The 17,570-nt window shown below is 37.2% G+C and overlaps 1 protein-coding gene across 1 annotated transcript in view; it reads right to left on the bottom strand.

The window, feature by feature from the left end:
• Positions 1-17,570, bottom strand: part of Vps8 (vacuolar protein sorting 8 homolog (S. cerevisiae)) — a gene marked incomplete at its 3' end in the record, with an annotated part of 187,877 nt that overhangs the window by 30,713 nt on the left and 139,594 nt on the right. The window contains exons 36-37 of the mRNA XM_013033034.1: positions 5,219-5,366; positions 1,081-1,170 (exon numbers count right to left, since the gene is read on the bottom strand). Coding sequence (XP_012888488.1) covers positions 1,081-1,170; positions 5,219-5,366 — 238 coding nt within the window. The remainder of the gene's footprint in view (positions 1-1,080; positions 1,171-5,218; positions 5,367-17,570) is intronic.

Here is a 17,570-nt window from a genome sequence, read left to right as displayed (position 1 = left end):
CTTGTGCTTTTTTTGCTCAAGATGGGAGCTCAACCACTTAAGACACAGCTCCAAACGCTTTTTAGTGGCTAACTGGAGAAGAGTCTCATGAACTTTCCTGCCCAGAGTTAGCTTTGAACTGAAATCCTCAGTTCTCAGCGTCTGGAGTAGCTAGGATTACTGGCATCAGCTACTAGCACCTGGATCTAAAAATAATTTTAATGGAAAATTATTTTATCGATAAAGCACCAAATACTGGTGAGAATATAAGACAATCAAAACTTTTAATACATTATCAGTGGGAGTCTAAAATGGCAGAACCTTTTAGTACAGATAACACTTGCATAAGAATATACCAGATTTTGTAACAGCCAAAAAATCTAGAAATAGCCCAGATATCACTCAACAGAATAGCATAATCACACAATCAGACAGCATCAAATTACTGATAAAATAGAGAGATAAGTCTCAGAAACATTATGCTGGGAAAAAATACTTATATACAACAACTTATCAGATATTGAAAACAATCATAAGTGAATTTTTCTGTGAGTTGGGAGCATGAAGGGACTTTCTGGAGTAAAGGCAAGGATTCTTATGTTCTGAGGACTTAGCTTACAAAAATAGGTGCATTTGTCAAAAAGCTCATCAAATTTGTAGGTTTTATTTATTTTTGGTGATATAAATTTTGTCTAAAAAATGCCACCAAGACATACCAAATTCTAGAGTTGGATGTCAGTGGCTAACATCTGTAGTCTAACTATTCAAGACTGTAAGGCATGAAGAATGGTGGTTCAATGTCAATACAGGCAGAAAAGACTATGTGAGTCAATTTTCAATTAGTCAGCAAAATGCTGTGCTAGAGGTATGGTAGAATATAGCAAGAGTACAAGGCCCTGAAGTAAACCATAGCACCAACACACACACACACACACACACACACACACACACACACACCAATTCAACTGTAATCAATAATACACATTATAAAAATATTAATAAGTAAAAAGTACTTTGTCTAAAACATCATGAAATATAAGAAGTTAAAATGGACTTATGAATCGATACAAATATGACAAGAAAGACACAGTCAAATGTTACCTCTAGCATTATCAAGAAAGCACCATGAATATCTCCTTTCTTTTCCAATAGATAAGCAGTGACTTCATGGAGCTGATACTTCTGAGTAATCTAGGGGGATAAAAAAGGTAAATATTCTCATTTATAATCCAGTTTTAGAGAGAGGAGATCCTGGAAATGATCTGTACAACCTGGGAGGGGGGTCCAGGGAGAGAGAGGGAAAGAGGGAAAAAATGAGGGTGGGGTAACAAATTAGACAAGAAATGTAAATACTACCTTATATAAATCATTCCATTGTAGTATGTTGTTTTAAAGTATAATATATAAATACTTGACTTTCTAGTTTTATAGTGGCCCATTTGGCAGTTCTAATTGGACAAAATTCATTTTTAAATTGCAATTTTTAAAGAATGTTTTGCATCTGAATGATGTATATTCACTAAAGAGAAGCTAACATATACACATAAACAATAAAATATAAACTAGAAATTAATCAAATGTAATTGCACATAAAATATTTAGAACAAAATGATGAAAATATACTTAGGAAGTCTTATAAAAGTTAATGAACTAAGAATATCTAATCGACTAAAAAGATCAAATAAGTACAGAAAATGACAGCAAATAAATAAACAAGAACGAAGTTTGACAAGTGCCTTGGAAAAGGTTAATAAAGCAAAAAAAATACTTAAGAGGAAAAAGGAGGCTCAAATAACACATTAATGGGTTTAGAAGATCAAAGGAGAAAAATATGAGTATCTCAAAAAATACAGAAAATCATTTGGTAAAATGCAGCACCTGTTCATGACAAAAACAAACACAAAATACTTACCAAAGCTAGAAATAAAATTTTTAACTTAATAAAAATTATCTTTCAACATACTACAAGAAATACCATATTTCATTCAATGGAAAGTATTTGGCATATTCCTGTAAAACCAGGACCAAGGCTAGAAGGTATCACTGTTTTTATTCAATAATTGAGAACCCTACATACTGGGTGAGAAAGATTGGAATGAAAATTTTTATAAAGTGAAAAAAAAAATCTGCCACTATTCTTGGAAATATTTCCATAAACTATCAAAAAAAACTGTTTGAACTGCAAAAAATAGGCTTATTGATAAATGCAAAACACACAAACATTAATCACATTCAAATGCCACAGTAGTAAATAATAAAAAAAAAGTCATTTAAGAAAGTTCCTTGCACAATAATAGAAAAAGCTATAAAGTATCTAGGAACCAATTTAAGAAAATTTGTGTAAGAATCTTATGTAAAAATTATAAAAACCTATAGAAGGGATGAGACATTTAAAAAATGCAAATGTTTCTAAATGTGAACAATATACTAATGTCATCTCTATCTGAATTAATATACAAATACACTTTGTTTTTTAAAATCAAAGCTTCAGAAGGATTTTTTTTGGCTGGTCTTGGGGCTTGAACTCAGGACGGGGGCTCTGTCCCTGAGCCTCTCTATACTCAATGCTAGTGCTCTACCACTTGAGCCACAGAGCCATTTCCAGTTTTTTCTGAGCAGTTCATTGGAGACAACAGTCTCACTAACTTGCCTGCTCAGGCTGCCTTTTGAACTGTGACCCTCAGATCTCAGCCTCCTGATTAGCTAGGATTAAAGGCATGAGCCACTGGTGCCAGGCTCAGAAGGATATTTTTTTTAAGTAATTTGATGTGATCCAGATACTGATGTGGAACAGTAAGAGGTCAAAAGTAACCAAAGTATTTTAAACAAAAACAATGAAGATGCAGGACACATTCTCCAAAACAATAAATTTTACTCTAAAACTATATCTAAAATATGTGGGATGGGGATAGAAACTGACAAAGAAACAAAGGAAAAGAAGTGAAGCCACAATAGATCATGCATATTTGAGAGTTTGACATAAAGTAGTATGGTGCAAAGAATCAGTGAGGAAAGAATCATAAAATGATACATGAACCACTGACCACCATGTGAGGGGAAAAAAGATAGAAACTTCTCCTTGATAAACCGAGTAAAATAAATTCCAGTTGGATTAAAAGCCTAAGATGTAAGAAATAAAATGTAAAACTTAAGATATACTTTGTGCCATCAAAACAGAAATAGAAACAGACACGCATATAAGCTTAAATTTTAACGGGAAAAATAATAAAACAGAACACTGAAAGCCAAGTTAAAAGAAATGCCGTATTAGATTAGAAGGTGACATCTCTACCACATAAAATAGCAAAGTAATAGAATCAGAAATTAGGAAGAAGTTCTAGAACACAATAAAAGAATGAAAAACCTCAAACAAGTTATTCGGAATCCTTAAGCAATGTCATGAATATTCAATGATTACTTATTAGTAATCAATGAGTCCTAAAATATTAGGAATCATAACGGATGTGGGAAATAGCAAATATTAACTATTGCTCATAATAGAAACAGGGATTCAAGTAGGCAGTGTCAATTGAATTAAGCTACTGTATATTAACACATATATGTGCATATATATTATATATAGTGTATATATATATATATATATATGTATATATAAATTTTTTGTGTGTGTGCTGCTCCTGGGGCTTGAATTCAGAGCCTGGGTACTATTATCCCTGAGCTTTTGTGTTCAAGCCACAGCTCCACTTCTGGATTTTTGGTAGTCAACTGAAGATAAGAATCTCATGGACTTTCCTATTCGGGCTGGTCTTGAACCATGATACAGGTGTGAGCCACTGGTGACCAGCTATATATATTATCTAAATAACTGCATTGCCAGAAAATCTTATATGGGTGCAAGAATGTATGTAGAAGAACATGTATAAGAGCACTGTTTTTAACAGTAAAAGGCTGAAAACATTCAAATATTTATCAAAAGAGATGTAAACAGACTGGAAAATCAGACTATTCTATGTCCAGTAAGATGAAGAAGGTTGGTCTGTGGAGGGAAACCAGTGAGAGTGAGGAGGGAGGAGAGAGTGAAATGGAAGCATGGGGAAATGCATGACCAAAGTATTTTATATGCATGTGTGAAAACAGAATAAGGAAGTCCATTAAGAATTTAAAAAAGAGGAGAGTATAAGAAAGCATAAGAAAGGAGATGAGTTTGAACAATATGAATATATAAATATGCCACAATGAAACCTCTTTGTACAATTAATATATTCTATTAAAAAAATAAGGACTGGGCACCAGTGGTTCATGCCTATAATCCTAACTACTCAGGAGGTTCAGATCTGAGGATGGTGGGTTTGAGGCTAGTAGGGCAAGAAAGGTTGTAACTCTTTTCTCTGCTAAACTATCAAAAAAAAAATCTAGAACTGGAGATGTGGCAAGTGGTAGAGCACTAGCCTTGAGCAAAAAAAGCTCAGGCTCAGCATTCAGTTAAAGCCCCAGGCACAAAAATAACCAAAAACAAAACACAGAAAACAAACAAAAAACCCCCAACAAAACCCCAGTTTGAAATCAGCTGACAATATGATTACTATTAAAATTGATTTAGCGAGTACACATGTATTTGATACTTTGCACACTTCTAAATGTTTGAAATATTTTGTAAACAATTTTTAAAGTAGGTGGGCAGTTCAGGAGCTCAATAAAGAAAATACAGGGTATTTATCAGTTTGTTGATAGTAAAAGAAAAGAAATAATGATATATTTAAAATGAAATTTAAAGGAGAACATACTAGGCTTGATACTGGTTGGTATATAATAAACACATATCACACATCACACATCACCCCCCCACACACACACACATACACACACACATTCACTTCATTTGGAAAAAGGAAGCAGATCAAGGCAATGAATTGTGCTAAAACAATTAGATTACTATTTAGCCTATTATAGGTTATGGCACCATAGGACTATTTAATCATTCGTATCTGTATATAAGAGTTTACTTTTCTCCTTCAAATGTTTTTCCTGAGTTCCGTTTTTCTAGGCCTCATTGAGTTGGCTAGAGGTTGACTCATAAGAGGTTAGACATGTGTTGTTTCTGACCTTAATAGACTGTCACAACAATTATGGTCTGCACTATGGAATCAGACTACTTGATTTAGTATCTGATGATGCCACTTACTAGCTATTAATATCTGTGATTACCTTGTGCTTATCTGGCAAAAGGGGCAATTTTTAGGACAAGTTATTCTTTTCTTTTGTACATTGTTGGCCTTACCTGAATAGTTTCTTCCAGCCGGTAGCACTCAAGGACTTGCAGTGTCTCTATAACTTGGTGTGGCTTAAACTGACACAATAGTTCAATGAACTGCTCTGTAATACTGGGAGATATTTGTAGTGACTCATGATTTGCATGAATACCTTCCCTGCAAACAAACAATGGCACTACTTCACACATCTCTAATTGAAGGCAGCAGGTGATAAATATATATATATGAAAACCCAAATCAGCTTCTGGTCAGATAAAAATGTACATTCAAAATGGCATATTCAAGTCCATCATATAACGTCAGGAACATTTTAACTAAAAATACGTTATTTTTTATATTGAAGAATCAAAGAAATGATATTCAGATGAGTCTCTTCTAAGTTATATGCAAAATATCCAAAATAATATATCCAAAACAATACTTTGCTGTGAAATAAACAAGACCCAATTCACTCCAAACACTCTAAAAGCACCAATCATATCATGCTGTAATAACTTATTTGTCTGTTGTAAAAAACTCTGTGATGGCAGACATAATAGCTAGCTTCTCACTAATAAATCTTTAAAGCCAAATAATATCTTACATGTAGAAAGAGCTATTTTTTTTGGTTCTGTTAAAACAAAAGTGTTGAACAATAAAATCAATAATATTTATTTGTTATTTGCTTTGTATGCAGCGACAAAACCCTATATCCATGACGCCTACACAGAAACTTTAGAAGGAATGTTGGTTTCCTCATGGTGGAAAATACTGTGGCCCAAAGGAACTATTAAGGAAATCAACTGATACTCATGAAGATCTAAGAATCTTTTTCATTACAGTTTTTTTTTTTTAAATTTTGGGGGGTCCGATCGTGGGGCCTGAACTCTGGGCCTGGGGGCTGTCCCTCAGCTCTTCAGCTCAAGGCTAGCTCTCTACCACTTGAGCCACAGCGCCACTTCTGGCTTTTTTCTTTTTGCTTATGTGGTGCTGAGGAATCAGAACCCAGGGCCTCATGCATGCAAGACAAGCACTCTACCACTGAGCCACCTTCCCAGCCCCTCCATTACAGTTTTAAAAGGAGTCAGTTCCTTTGGAGAGTCCTTTCTTCCCTTCAGAATTACTAAACTTAGCTTGTCATTCTACATCCTTTGACTGGAGAATTGTGTCTATTAGTATTAGGTGTTGGAAATAAGTACATCCTGTCATTCCCACCTCTCCCCCAGTTTTGGTTAGTTTTGTACATATCTCACAAAAATATGAACCAAAGTATGGTATATACAGGGGAGGATTCCAATGATGTAACTCCTTTCAACAACTAACTTACCCTTTAACAAAATGAATACCAGGAATCTGGAATATGCGTTGTCTGTGGGAGGGTAAGGCCAATGGACACAGGAAGGATAGGCAAATATAATCATAATATTCAATGTGCCTATATGAAAATGGAATCAGGGATACTGGGGTTGGAAAAGATAGGGGTGAACAGTAAAAGGGGGTAACATCGATCAAGATGTATTATGCTCATAAACTGACACATTAAATTGAAACCCCTTTATATAACTACTTAAAGGTAATAAAAAATTAAAGTTACTGTACAGAAATGCAGGGACAGAGGGTGAACAAATGCAACAGTGGTGTTCACTAGACACTATATTGAAAATGAACTGTGGGTGGGGATGGGAGAGAAAAACTGGTAGAGAGTGAGGAAAGGGGTGACAGTGTCCAAAAAGAAATGTACTCTTTACTTGATTTATTATAATAAAAAAATGAATTACTAAACTAAGGTAAAAAAATGAGGAGAATTGGAAGAAGGTTAATGAAACACAAAAGAGGTGGTTTGGGAAAACTAGCCTTCTAAAAAAAAGGCAGACTTTCTAAAGCAGTATTTCCAAGCCTTTCTCTTAACAGTGAAAACTAGAAAACAAAGTAAGATTACTCACAGGGCACTCTGGCTATCTGGAGTACTGAAGGGATCAGTGTCTAAACACACCTATAACCTTGGGCAGTACAGATAGTCACATGATGGGCTTCTGGATTCCCAAGGGAATGATGTGGATTTGGTCCTTATTCTGTAAATGACAGAAGTACTCCTTTTTTTCTTTTTCTTTTTTAACTAGTAAGGGACTTAAGCTACAGCAAAAGATTATATTTAGACACAGGAGATCTTTCCTAAGAAAGAGCTCTGTGATACTCAGCTAGACCAGAGTCTCAGTGCTGTGCTATTTGAGGCTTTCAATACTTGCTGGTGGGCTAATCCCAGTTCTCCTCAGACTGGTTGCAAAATCCAAAGAGCAAATTTTAAATTTTATTCGGTATCTTATAACTGCCTTGCAAAATTCAAACACTAAGTTTTGTTAAGTAACTGGCTAATCTCCATGTATATCACCATCTTAGCTCTTACCATGTCACTAAAACACTGTTTAAGTGTTTGTGTCCTCATTACACTTATTAATCCCACTAGAGAAATGAGCAGGTTGCAGTCCTCACAGTGTTCCCAGCATTGGCATGGTCCTGGCCCACGATGAATAAAAGCCAGCAAAAGAACAATGAATGGAATAGAACAAACTATAAATAGTTCATAGCCTGCCTTCAAACAGAGGAAACAGACTATAGGGTACTGAGGCTTGGAATATATCCTGTTAGAAAGTTCTGAGAAATTAGAAGATATTCCTGGTAAATCCATACTATGTGAAGTAGTTCTCTATGTAGAACTGTGATTTTGTGATATAAGAAATACATATTTTGCTGGGGGCTGGTGGCTCATGCCTATAATCCTAGCTACTCAGGAGGCTGAGATCTGGGGATCAAAGTTCAAAGCCAGCCCAGGCATGAAGTCTGTAAGACTCTTATCTCCAATAAATCACCAGAAAAACAGAAATTGGTGCTGTGGCTCAAGTGGTAGAGCACTAGCCTTGAGCTGAAGAGCTAAGGGACAGAGCCAGGCCCAGAGTTCAAGCTCCACAACTGACCAACCACACACACTCACATACACACACAAAAGAAATACTACCCTAAGTTCCTGGCACATAGATCTCTAAAGGTCTAAGTATCTTTTTATATGCTAATGACTGGTAGGTTGGGGCTCCAGACAGACTCTGGATGGAGGTAGATCTTGTTCCAGGGGAGATGAGCTATGTAATCAACTGCATGGTTAGAATTTTCAGTACAACATCCCTTCTCTCTCTCTGGAGAGGAAAGGGGTAGAAAGTAGAGTTGATCAATGATGCCTATATATTGTCATGGATACATAATAAAGCCTCCATAAAAATCCATAAGAAAAGGTTTGGAGAGGTTTCAGATTCCTAGACACAAGAAAGTACTTGGAGGATAGTGGAAGCTCCTCACCCCTTCCTACATTTCTTGTCCTGTGCATCAATTCCTCTTGGTTGCTTTTGTGCAACCTTTGAAATAACCTTCATAATAAACAAAATACCTCCATATGGTGTCCTGAGTTCTGTGAGCCTTGAACTTGTGAGAGCTCACACCAAGGACAAGTATACAGTGTCAAAGTTGAGTTAAATTGTGGGCCACCAAGTCAAGTCTACTGGAGAACTTACTTTATTGATGTGTGGGCATATTTTGATGATTGGTTTATCCTATCTCTTCAAGAGATAGGTTGTCTCTTACAAGAACTATCATATAAAAGATAATGAGAGAGCCTGGCATTGGTGGCTAATGGTTACAATCCTAGCTACTCAGGAGGCTGGGATCTGAGGATTGTGGTTCAAAGCCAACCTCAGGCAGGAAAGTCTGTGAGACTCTTATCTCCAATTAACTACCAAAAAGCCAGAAATGGGGCTGTGGCTCAAAGTGGTAGAGCACTAGCCCTGAGGACAAAAGCTCATGAACAGTGCCCAGGCCCTGAGTTCAATCCCCAAGATCAGCACACACACACACACACACACACACAGACACAGAGACACACACACAGACACAGACACAAACACAGACACACACACACACACACACACACACACACACACACACGGCAATGTTAACCAACAGACTCACTCAGGTGAGCCTGTGTACTGTCAAGATGTTTATGCCAAACTGTAGGTGTTTTTAGTATTCTATCTACATAAGAGTTCTGTGAATATGTCTTATAAATGCAAGACTATGGAGCAAATTAAGATTTGATGTATCTCCCAATAAATCACAGTACTTAATTCCTCCCAGATTATTTATTGACAAAACTGTTTACAAGAACTGAGGATGTGAGTATGTATCAATCCTAGCAAATCACCCAAATGAAGAGATTTTGATGCCCTGGTTTATTAGGAAAACAATGTGTCTGATAAGGAATGATCAGGGAACATCAACATAATCTAAATTTTAATGAATAGGCTGAGATATTAATGAATTTGTATCCATTTTTGGCTGTTGCTTATCAGTCCTGAACATAAACACAATTTGTTACATCCATCTGTTAGTCTTCTGTTAGCTAACTGCTGTACTCTATAACCAATGCTAACATTAATGGCTGTCAGAATTATGTCTTCTAAACCTCAACTGTATCCATTTTTCTGAGAATCTCTATTTTAATGCCAGTATTGGCTGTAAGGACATAAAGATTTAACTATGTAGAAGGGAAAATTTCACAAGGCATATACATGCTTTGTGATTTGTAACAGAATGCATGTGTACAACAAAAACTTCACAAACCCCAAGACTCAGGCTGAGACTACATTCACCATTCCTCAGTTTGTAAAACTGCCATAAATTATAACCTGCACATTGGTCATTTCTAGGGAAGGATAAAAGCTTTAAAAACTATACTAAAACATTTCTAAAATCCAAGTTCTGACTTCCTAGTATTTGATAAAGAAAACAAGTGTTGTGCTAGAGTAAAAAGTCTGGTATACATCCTCTTCCTCACGCTAAAATTTAGGCCAGCTTTGACTTTTCTTCCTCTCTAAGGAAAAAGACTTCATAATCTTTCATTATGAAAACTTAGGACTGTATCAGTTTACTAAGTCCTGCACACCTTGCTTCTCTGTTCAGTCCCGTCTACTCAGTCTTGGGAAGGAGGAGGCCCACTGATGAATACTCAGTACATTTTAGGCTGAGAACTCAACTATATCACTTGAAACACATGAGTAAAGAAAACCTTTTTTTTTTCTGCAGCTTTCATTCAAACCAAGTTGTTTCACAAGCCTTTAGGTTAAAATTTCAGCTTCCCATACACATTCCATGTTGGAAATACCACACTGTAATCCTGAGCCAACTAAACAAAAAATGTGTGAGTGGGCCAACCTGCCTGAAAAAGACTTTAAATGAGATTGTCATTGGTAGCAAAGACAATAGCTATAAAATCTTAAGTATTGATCCAATACCAAATTCACAGGTATTCATAAAATAACCAAATCAATCCCAATGAAACTATAATACAATAAACACAATAATGCTTATAATTTGACAAGCAACTGGCTTAGAGGTAAACCTGTTCTCTGGCAAAAAGGAATCCAGTGGCATATTTTATACCTGTAATTCATATAAGAACCTTTGGGGGGCTGGGAAGGTGGCTCAGTGGTAGAGCTCTTGCCTTGCATGCCTGAGGCCCTGGGTTCGACTCCTCAGCACCACATAAGCAAAAAGAAAAAAGCTGGAAGTGGTGCTGTGGCTCAAGTGGTAGAGTGCTAGCCTTGAGCTGAAGAGCTGTGGAACAGCACCCAGGCCCAGAGTTCAGGCCCCACAACCGGACCCCCCAAAAAAAAACAAAAAACAAAAACAAGAACCTTTGGGGACTTGGTTATTGCTAATTAACTGGATGAAGTCTCATAGGCTTTCCTGCCTCTATAATGGCTTTGAATCCAATATTAATGATAGACAACAAAGTACACATATAAGAAGTTCACAGAATACCAATAAGAATAATTAATAAAAAGAATAAACCTACACATATAATATTAAAACTTCAGAAGAACAAGTAGAAAATCTTGTAGAAAATGGTGGTATGAGGGCTGGGAAGGTGGATCAGTGGTAGAGCGCTTGCCTTGCATGCATGAGGCCCTGGGTTCGATTCCTCAGCACCACATAAGCAAAAAGAAAAAAAAGCCAGAAGTGGCGCTGTGGCTCAAGTGGTTAAGCGCTAGCCTTGAGCTGAATGAAGAGCTGAGGGACAGCGCCCAGGCCCAGAGTTCAGGTCCCACGACTGGACCCCCCTCCCCACCTCCCCAAAAAGGAAATGGTGGTATGGTGGAGACATTTTATCTATAGAAGAGCAAGAGTAAGAATTACACCAGACCTTTCTTCAAAAAAAAAAAAAAAACACACACAAAAAACACAAAACACCAGAGGGTCTGGGAAGGTGGCTTAGTGGTAGAGTGTTTGCACTGCATGCATGAAACCCTGGGTTCAATTCCTCAGTACCACATAAACAGAAAAAAGCCAGAAGTGGCGCTGTGGCTGAAGTGGTAGACTGCTAGCCCTGAGCAAAACAAGCTCAGGGATTAGTACAAAGGCAACACACACACACACACACACACACGAAAGAGAAGACTGAAGTCAAATACTTAAAACACTGAAAGGAAAAACTACCAACTAAGATACCTGTATCTAGGAAAATTATTTCTCAAAAGTTAAAGGAGAATTCTTTCTTAGGCAAAGGAAAGTTGGAATGTACTGCTGGCACACCCACCTAGAACTGTTGAAAGCAGTTCTTCAGGAAAAAGGAAAGTGATTTATGTCAGAAACTTTAACTGACAGAACAAAGGAAAGAACACTGGAGAAGGAATAAAATAAAATCTTATGACTCTTAATTGGCCTATCAAAACGTTGTGCATTCAAAAGTTATAGCAATAATGTACTCAATAATTACAGCTTATGCAATGAAATCCTCTCTTTATAAGTAAAATAAAGCAGTAAAAATTACAGTTTATGGATAAGTAAAATGAATGACAGTAATAAAGCATTGGAAATGTTATAGGAAGGCACTTAGACTACCACAAAGTGCTACATGCAATTTGTAAGTGGGCTTGCATTAGTTGCAAATGTATATGGCTAACTAAATAGCAACCCATTTAAAAAAAGTATTATTGAAAGCTGGGCACTGATGGCTCATGCCTGTAATACTAGCTACTCAGAAGGCTAAGGTCTGAGGATCAAGGTTCAAAGCCACCCCAGGTAGGAAAGGCTGTTAGACTCTTATCTCCAATTAACTACCAGAAAACCTAAGTGGTGCTGTGGCTCAAAGTGGCAGAGTGCTAGCCTTGAGCAAAAGAGCTCAGGCCCTGAGTTCAAGCCCCACAACTGACAAGAAAAATGTATAATTGATATGAAGTGTAAAAAAGACCTGATTTATATAAAATGCTCAATTAAAACTACAAGGCAGAAAATGAGTTAAAGATAAAAAAACACAAAACAAAAAGAAACAATGAAAAGGGTAAACAACAGAAAACAGAAACATATACATATCTTATATATATACCTATATAGGATATATATGTATAGCTCTATCTGGATATATCTCTGTAGATATCTATCTATCTATCTATCTATCTATCTATCTATCTATCTATCTATCTATCTGAGAAGAAAGTAGATATCTATCTATCTATCTATCTATCTATCTATCTATCTATCTGAGAAGAAAGAATTGTAAATGCCACAAAGTACGTGGGGCTTGAACTCTGGGCCTGGGCGCTGTCCCTCAGCCCTTCAGCTCAAGGCGAGCACTCTACCACTTGAGCTACAGTGCCACTTCCAGTTTTCTGGTGGTTTATTGGAGATAGGAGTCTCACGGTCTCTCCTGCCCTGGCTGGCTTTGAACCGCGATCCTCAGATCTTAGCCTCCTGAGTAGCTAGGATTACAGGCGTGAGCCACTAGTGCCCGGCGATAAAGTAATTCTTTAAATAAAAATAAAGCAAAGTTTTGAAATTTGTAGCACTCATAGGCTAGTATTCATTGTATAAGAAATGTGAAAAGCAGAATAGAAACTTTTTCAAAGAACATAGTGAACTTAAACTATTCAAATCTGGGGGGTTTTTTTGAGCATGCTGGTCCTGGGGCTTGAACCTAGAACCTGGATGCTGTCCCTAAGCTTTTTTGCTCAAGGCTTTACCATTTGATTCATAGAGCTACGTTTGCTTTTTGGTGGCTAACTGGAAATAACAATTTTAGGACTTTCCTTCCTGGGCTAGCTTCAAACTATGTTCCTTAGATCTTAGTCTCCTTAGTATTACTGATATGAGCCACCAACAGCTGGCTAGTTAGTAGTATTTTTACATTATTTTGGGCAGTTTGCCAATTTGGTACTAAATTAGGCTTACATACTTTACATAAAGTTTGGCTATTGGCCATCTTCCCTGTTTCCTTTTTTGTTTTTCCTTTGGTGCCAGTCCTGGGTCTTGAACTCAGAGCAGGGCACTGTCCCTGAGCTTTTTTGCTCCAGGCTAGTAGTCTACCACTTGAACCACAGCTCTCCTTGTAGTTCTCTGATGGTTACTTGGAGGTAAAGTCTCAAGGACTTTCCTTCCTGGATTGTCTTTCAACAGGGCTCTTCAGAACTCAGCCTCCTGAGTAGTTAGTTAGGATTATAGGCATGAGCCAACAGTGCCTGACTCCTGTCTTCTTTTGAAAATAGCTTTTTTTCTATTATGAAAGCTAATAAGGATATTTATTAACTAATTTTTAATTTCAAAATATTTCCTTAAAATGAATTTTCCAAAACAGAATCACTAAATCAAAGCACACATATTCCTTTATAGCTTTTAATTACATATAAAAAAAGTGGTACTCAAGAAAATAATGGGGCTGAAGAGGAGGCACAGGTTCACAAAAGGAGGAATACAACAAGTGGTAGTTCCTTTGAGCAAATGGTCTGAAAAGATAAACAGGAGGAGGGAAGACAGGGAAGTAGCCAGGCAGGCCTGGATCAGATTAAGACAAGTGTGGACTTCACTTTCATTAATGGAAACTGAAAGAATTATTTTTTATTTTTATTTTTTTTTTGGTTGTGGGGCTTGAACTCTGGGCCTGGCCACTGTCCCTGAGCTCTTCAGCTCAAGGCCAGTGCTCTACCACTTAAGCCACAGTGCCACTTCTGGTTTTCTGGTGGTTTATTGGAGATAAGAGTCTCATAGACTTTCCTGCCCCGGCTGGCTTTGAACTGTCATCCTCAGATCTCAGCCTCCTGAGTAGCTAGGATTACAGGCGTGAGCCACCGGGTGCCCAGCTTGAAAGAACTTTTGAGTATGAGGAGGCAAACATTATCATTATTTGTTTGTTGAGAATTAGCTAATTAGACATTAGGAAGACTGGTTGGAAAACTAGGTTTTTTAAAAAAAAAAAAAAAAAACAACAGAAGGGAGATGCTAAATGTCTGAACCAGTATAGTGAAGGTCTGGATATAGGCTTGCATACTGAAGAGATATGGAAGACTTGTAGACTTGTTTGTTTTCAGATGGAATCTCACTAGGTTGTCAAGGCTACTCTTGAATTTTCAAGTTCAAGTAATTCTGCCTCAACCTCTCCAGTGGCTGGGACTATGTACATGACTCCCCTGGCTAAGTAAGATGTTGACTGCCTGGTTCTGTGTACCATGGCTGAGAAAGTAGAGTGGCTGTGAGTATAGAAAGTAAAAGCCTAGTATCACTCTCAGGATTTAATTTGGGACATTTATGCCCAAATAGCCTGCTTACCGGTGTGTTTCCCCCAGTAGAATGTAAGTTCTACTAAGTTCTAGAAGGCAAGGACCTATCTAACTTACCTGGTTCTCTCCCTTGCCAGTCACCAGGCTTAGTAGTTTGTAGCTACTCAGAAATTGCTAAATGAAAGAAATAGGATAAAAGAAAGGGAAAGAAATGTCGACAGAGCCATTTTGTAAGAGAAAATAAAGAAGGAACATATCTTGGCAGGAAACAGCATATATAGCAATTTCACTATAAATAATTATTGAATAATGGGATAAAGAATTGAATACATGCAGGAGATGCATATGTATGCACAGAGACAGACAACAGACTAGGAGATGATGTTAAAATTTAAAAGGATGAAATGAATCTGGGCTGCCAGCAAGATACTAACTATAAAGATGTGCTATTGAAAAGCAAGCCTTACCATGCCAAAACCACCTTGGCCACTAACTGTACTTACCATAGAGGAATGTATTTTTATATGTTAAAGTTCATGAATATTTATTATGTCCTAATTTTCTAATTTGGAAATGTGCTATTTCAACACTGAGTATCAAAATCTTAAAATATCCCTTTGAAAATACCCATAGAAATACTGACAGATTCAACTACAGCCCCATGTGGAACCATTTCCATAATCTATATTTTGCTTCTTGGCAAAGTTATTCATTTTCTTAGCAGTGTTCAATTTTCTGTGTTATTTTCTTACAAGGAAAGTCATATATTTCAGAGGTCTCCAGGACATTGTTAACAAAGACCAAATCCACAGGACTAGGAAAATGAAACTAAGGAAAATGTTTTTAACATACACACACTTGCACATTTTCCCCGTTTGTAGCGCATGGCCTCACACAACTCATCATTGTCCTTTGTATTGTCCTTCAACATGCACAGTACACAAAGGGCCTGCATCTGGATGTGAATTCATCAGAACCCCTGTGAAAACTGGTGGCCAGTAGAAGCACACAGGGAGGGAGGGGAGGAGGACAGGGGTAGAAAAGGGGGTAGGGGAGCTCTGTGTAGCAGCTTCTTAAAGGAGAAACACCAAGAGATGCAAATCCTTTCTTTCCCAAGCTCTTGGCCTCAATTCAGGCAAGTAATTTGTTTCTGGAGGATTAACTCCATCTCCCCCCAAACCTATCTAATCTTTCCATGTACAGATGCCACCAATACCTTTGTAGGTCAATTAAATCTACTGGTGAAATTATTATATAACAAAATTAACTTAAACTGAGCAAGAGAGAAATATACATAAGAATTCAAGTAGATGATTTATTCCTTTTTAAAACTCCACTAAAAAAATTAAAAACTCCCTTCCTAAAAACAACTTAATGTAAGTGTTTAATCAACTATACATGCAGTATGAGTAGCAAGCATGGGACCTTGAGGTCAAACCCCAGGACAAGAGAGGAGAGACAGAGGAGAGAGATACAGAGAAGAGAAGGGAGAGAGAGCAGAGAGAGAGATGGAAGAGGAAAGAGAGAGGAGAGAGAAGTCAGAGAAAGAGAAGAGAGAGAAATGTGTAACAGAAAAACTGAGAAAAACACTATATATCTGTGTGTGCTTAGTAATGGAGAGCTTGAAGAAGTATGTACCCCTAAAAAGAAGGGGAAAAACTTTAAAGAAAGCACTGAAGGGCTGGGAAGGTGGCTCCGTGGTAGAGTTCTTGCCTTGCATGCATGAGGCCCTGGGTTCGATTCCTCAGCACCACATAAGCAGGAAAAAAAAGCCGGAAGTGGCGCTGTGGCTCAAGTGGTAGAGCTCTAGCCTTGAGCTGAAGAGCTGAGGGACAGCACCCAGGCCCAGAGTTCAGGCCCCACAACCGGACCCAAAAAAACAAAAACAAAAACAAAAACCAAACAACAAAAAAAAGAAAGCGCTGAAATTCCCTTTGCCCTCAGGTTCTTAACATCATTTCTCCTCTTAATCCAGAATTCAATATATTACTAGCATTACATATTTCCATTACGGATTTAAAAGGCTTTTGCAAGTTGGGCTAAGAAGATACTATCATTAAAAAAGATACTATCATTAAAAAATACTCTTTATCTAGTTATTGTATTCAATGTACATTACGTAAAAAAAAAACAACAAAGGAAGGAGTGACATTAACCAAGAAGCATTGTACTCATAATTTGATTTATGGAATTGTAACCCCTTTTTACAACTACCCAATAATAATAAAATAAATCAAAATACTCTTCCTATAAAAACGATTGAAATGCCAATAGTAATAAAATAAATAAAAATACTCTTCCTATAAAAGTGACTGAAATGCCAAACACTAAACTCAAAATAAACTTAAAGTCTAATCTAAATTGTGCTCGACTCCTCTATAGGACATAAAGTAAGAGGATGAAATATGATGCACTTGAGAATTGAGACTCTCAAAGTAGAGCATAAACGAGGTCCTTGAAAATGTGGAGGTGAATGGGCCAACATAAAAGCAGGTTGCTTTAAAGGTGGAACTAAAGCATCCATCCAGTTAATTCAAGGCTTTAGTTTCTGCTAGGAGAAAGTAAAACCAGAGATTTGACTGCTGACATAGCAAGGTCATCCAGGTCATGCTGCTTTTGGTAGGAGGGAAGCAGGGGCTTTCTGTGGGGAAGGTGCACTGCTTCTCTCTGTGGTAGGTCAAACAGGTCCTTGTGGGTGAACTGACATTGCAGGAAAGGAACAGATGTTCCAAGTTAGAAATTAACCAGGACTAGGATCAGTTTGGGGATATAAAACATGCCGGTTTCT

This window comes from Dipodomys ordii, unplaced genomic scaffold (assembly GCF_000151885.1).
Source record: "Dipodomys ordii isolate 6190 unplaced genomic scaffold, Dord_2.0 Scaffold162, whole genome shotgun sequence".
NCBI classification, from domain to species: domain Eukaryota; kingdom Metazoa; phylum Chordata; class Mammalia; order Rodentia; family Heteromyidae; genus Dipodomys; species Dipodomys ordii.
The sequence above is the reverse complement of the archived record's forward strand: the minus strand, read 5'-3'. Positions and strand labels throughout refer to the sequence as shown.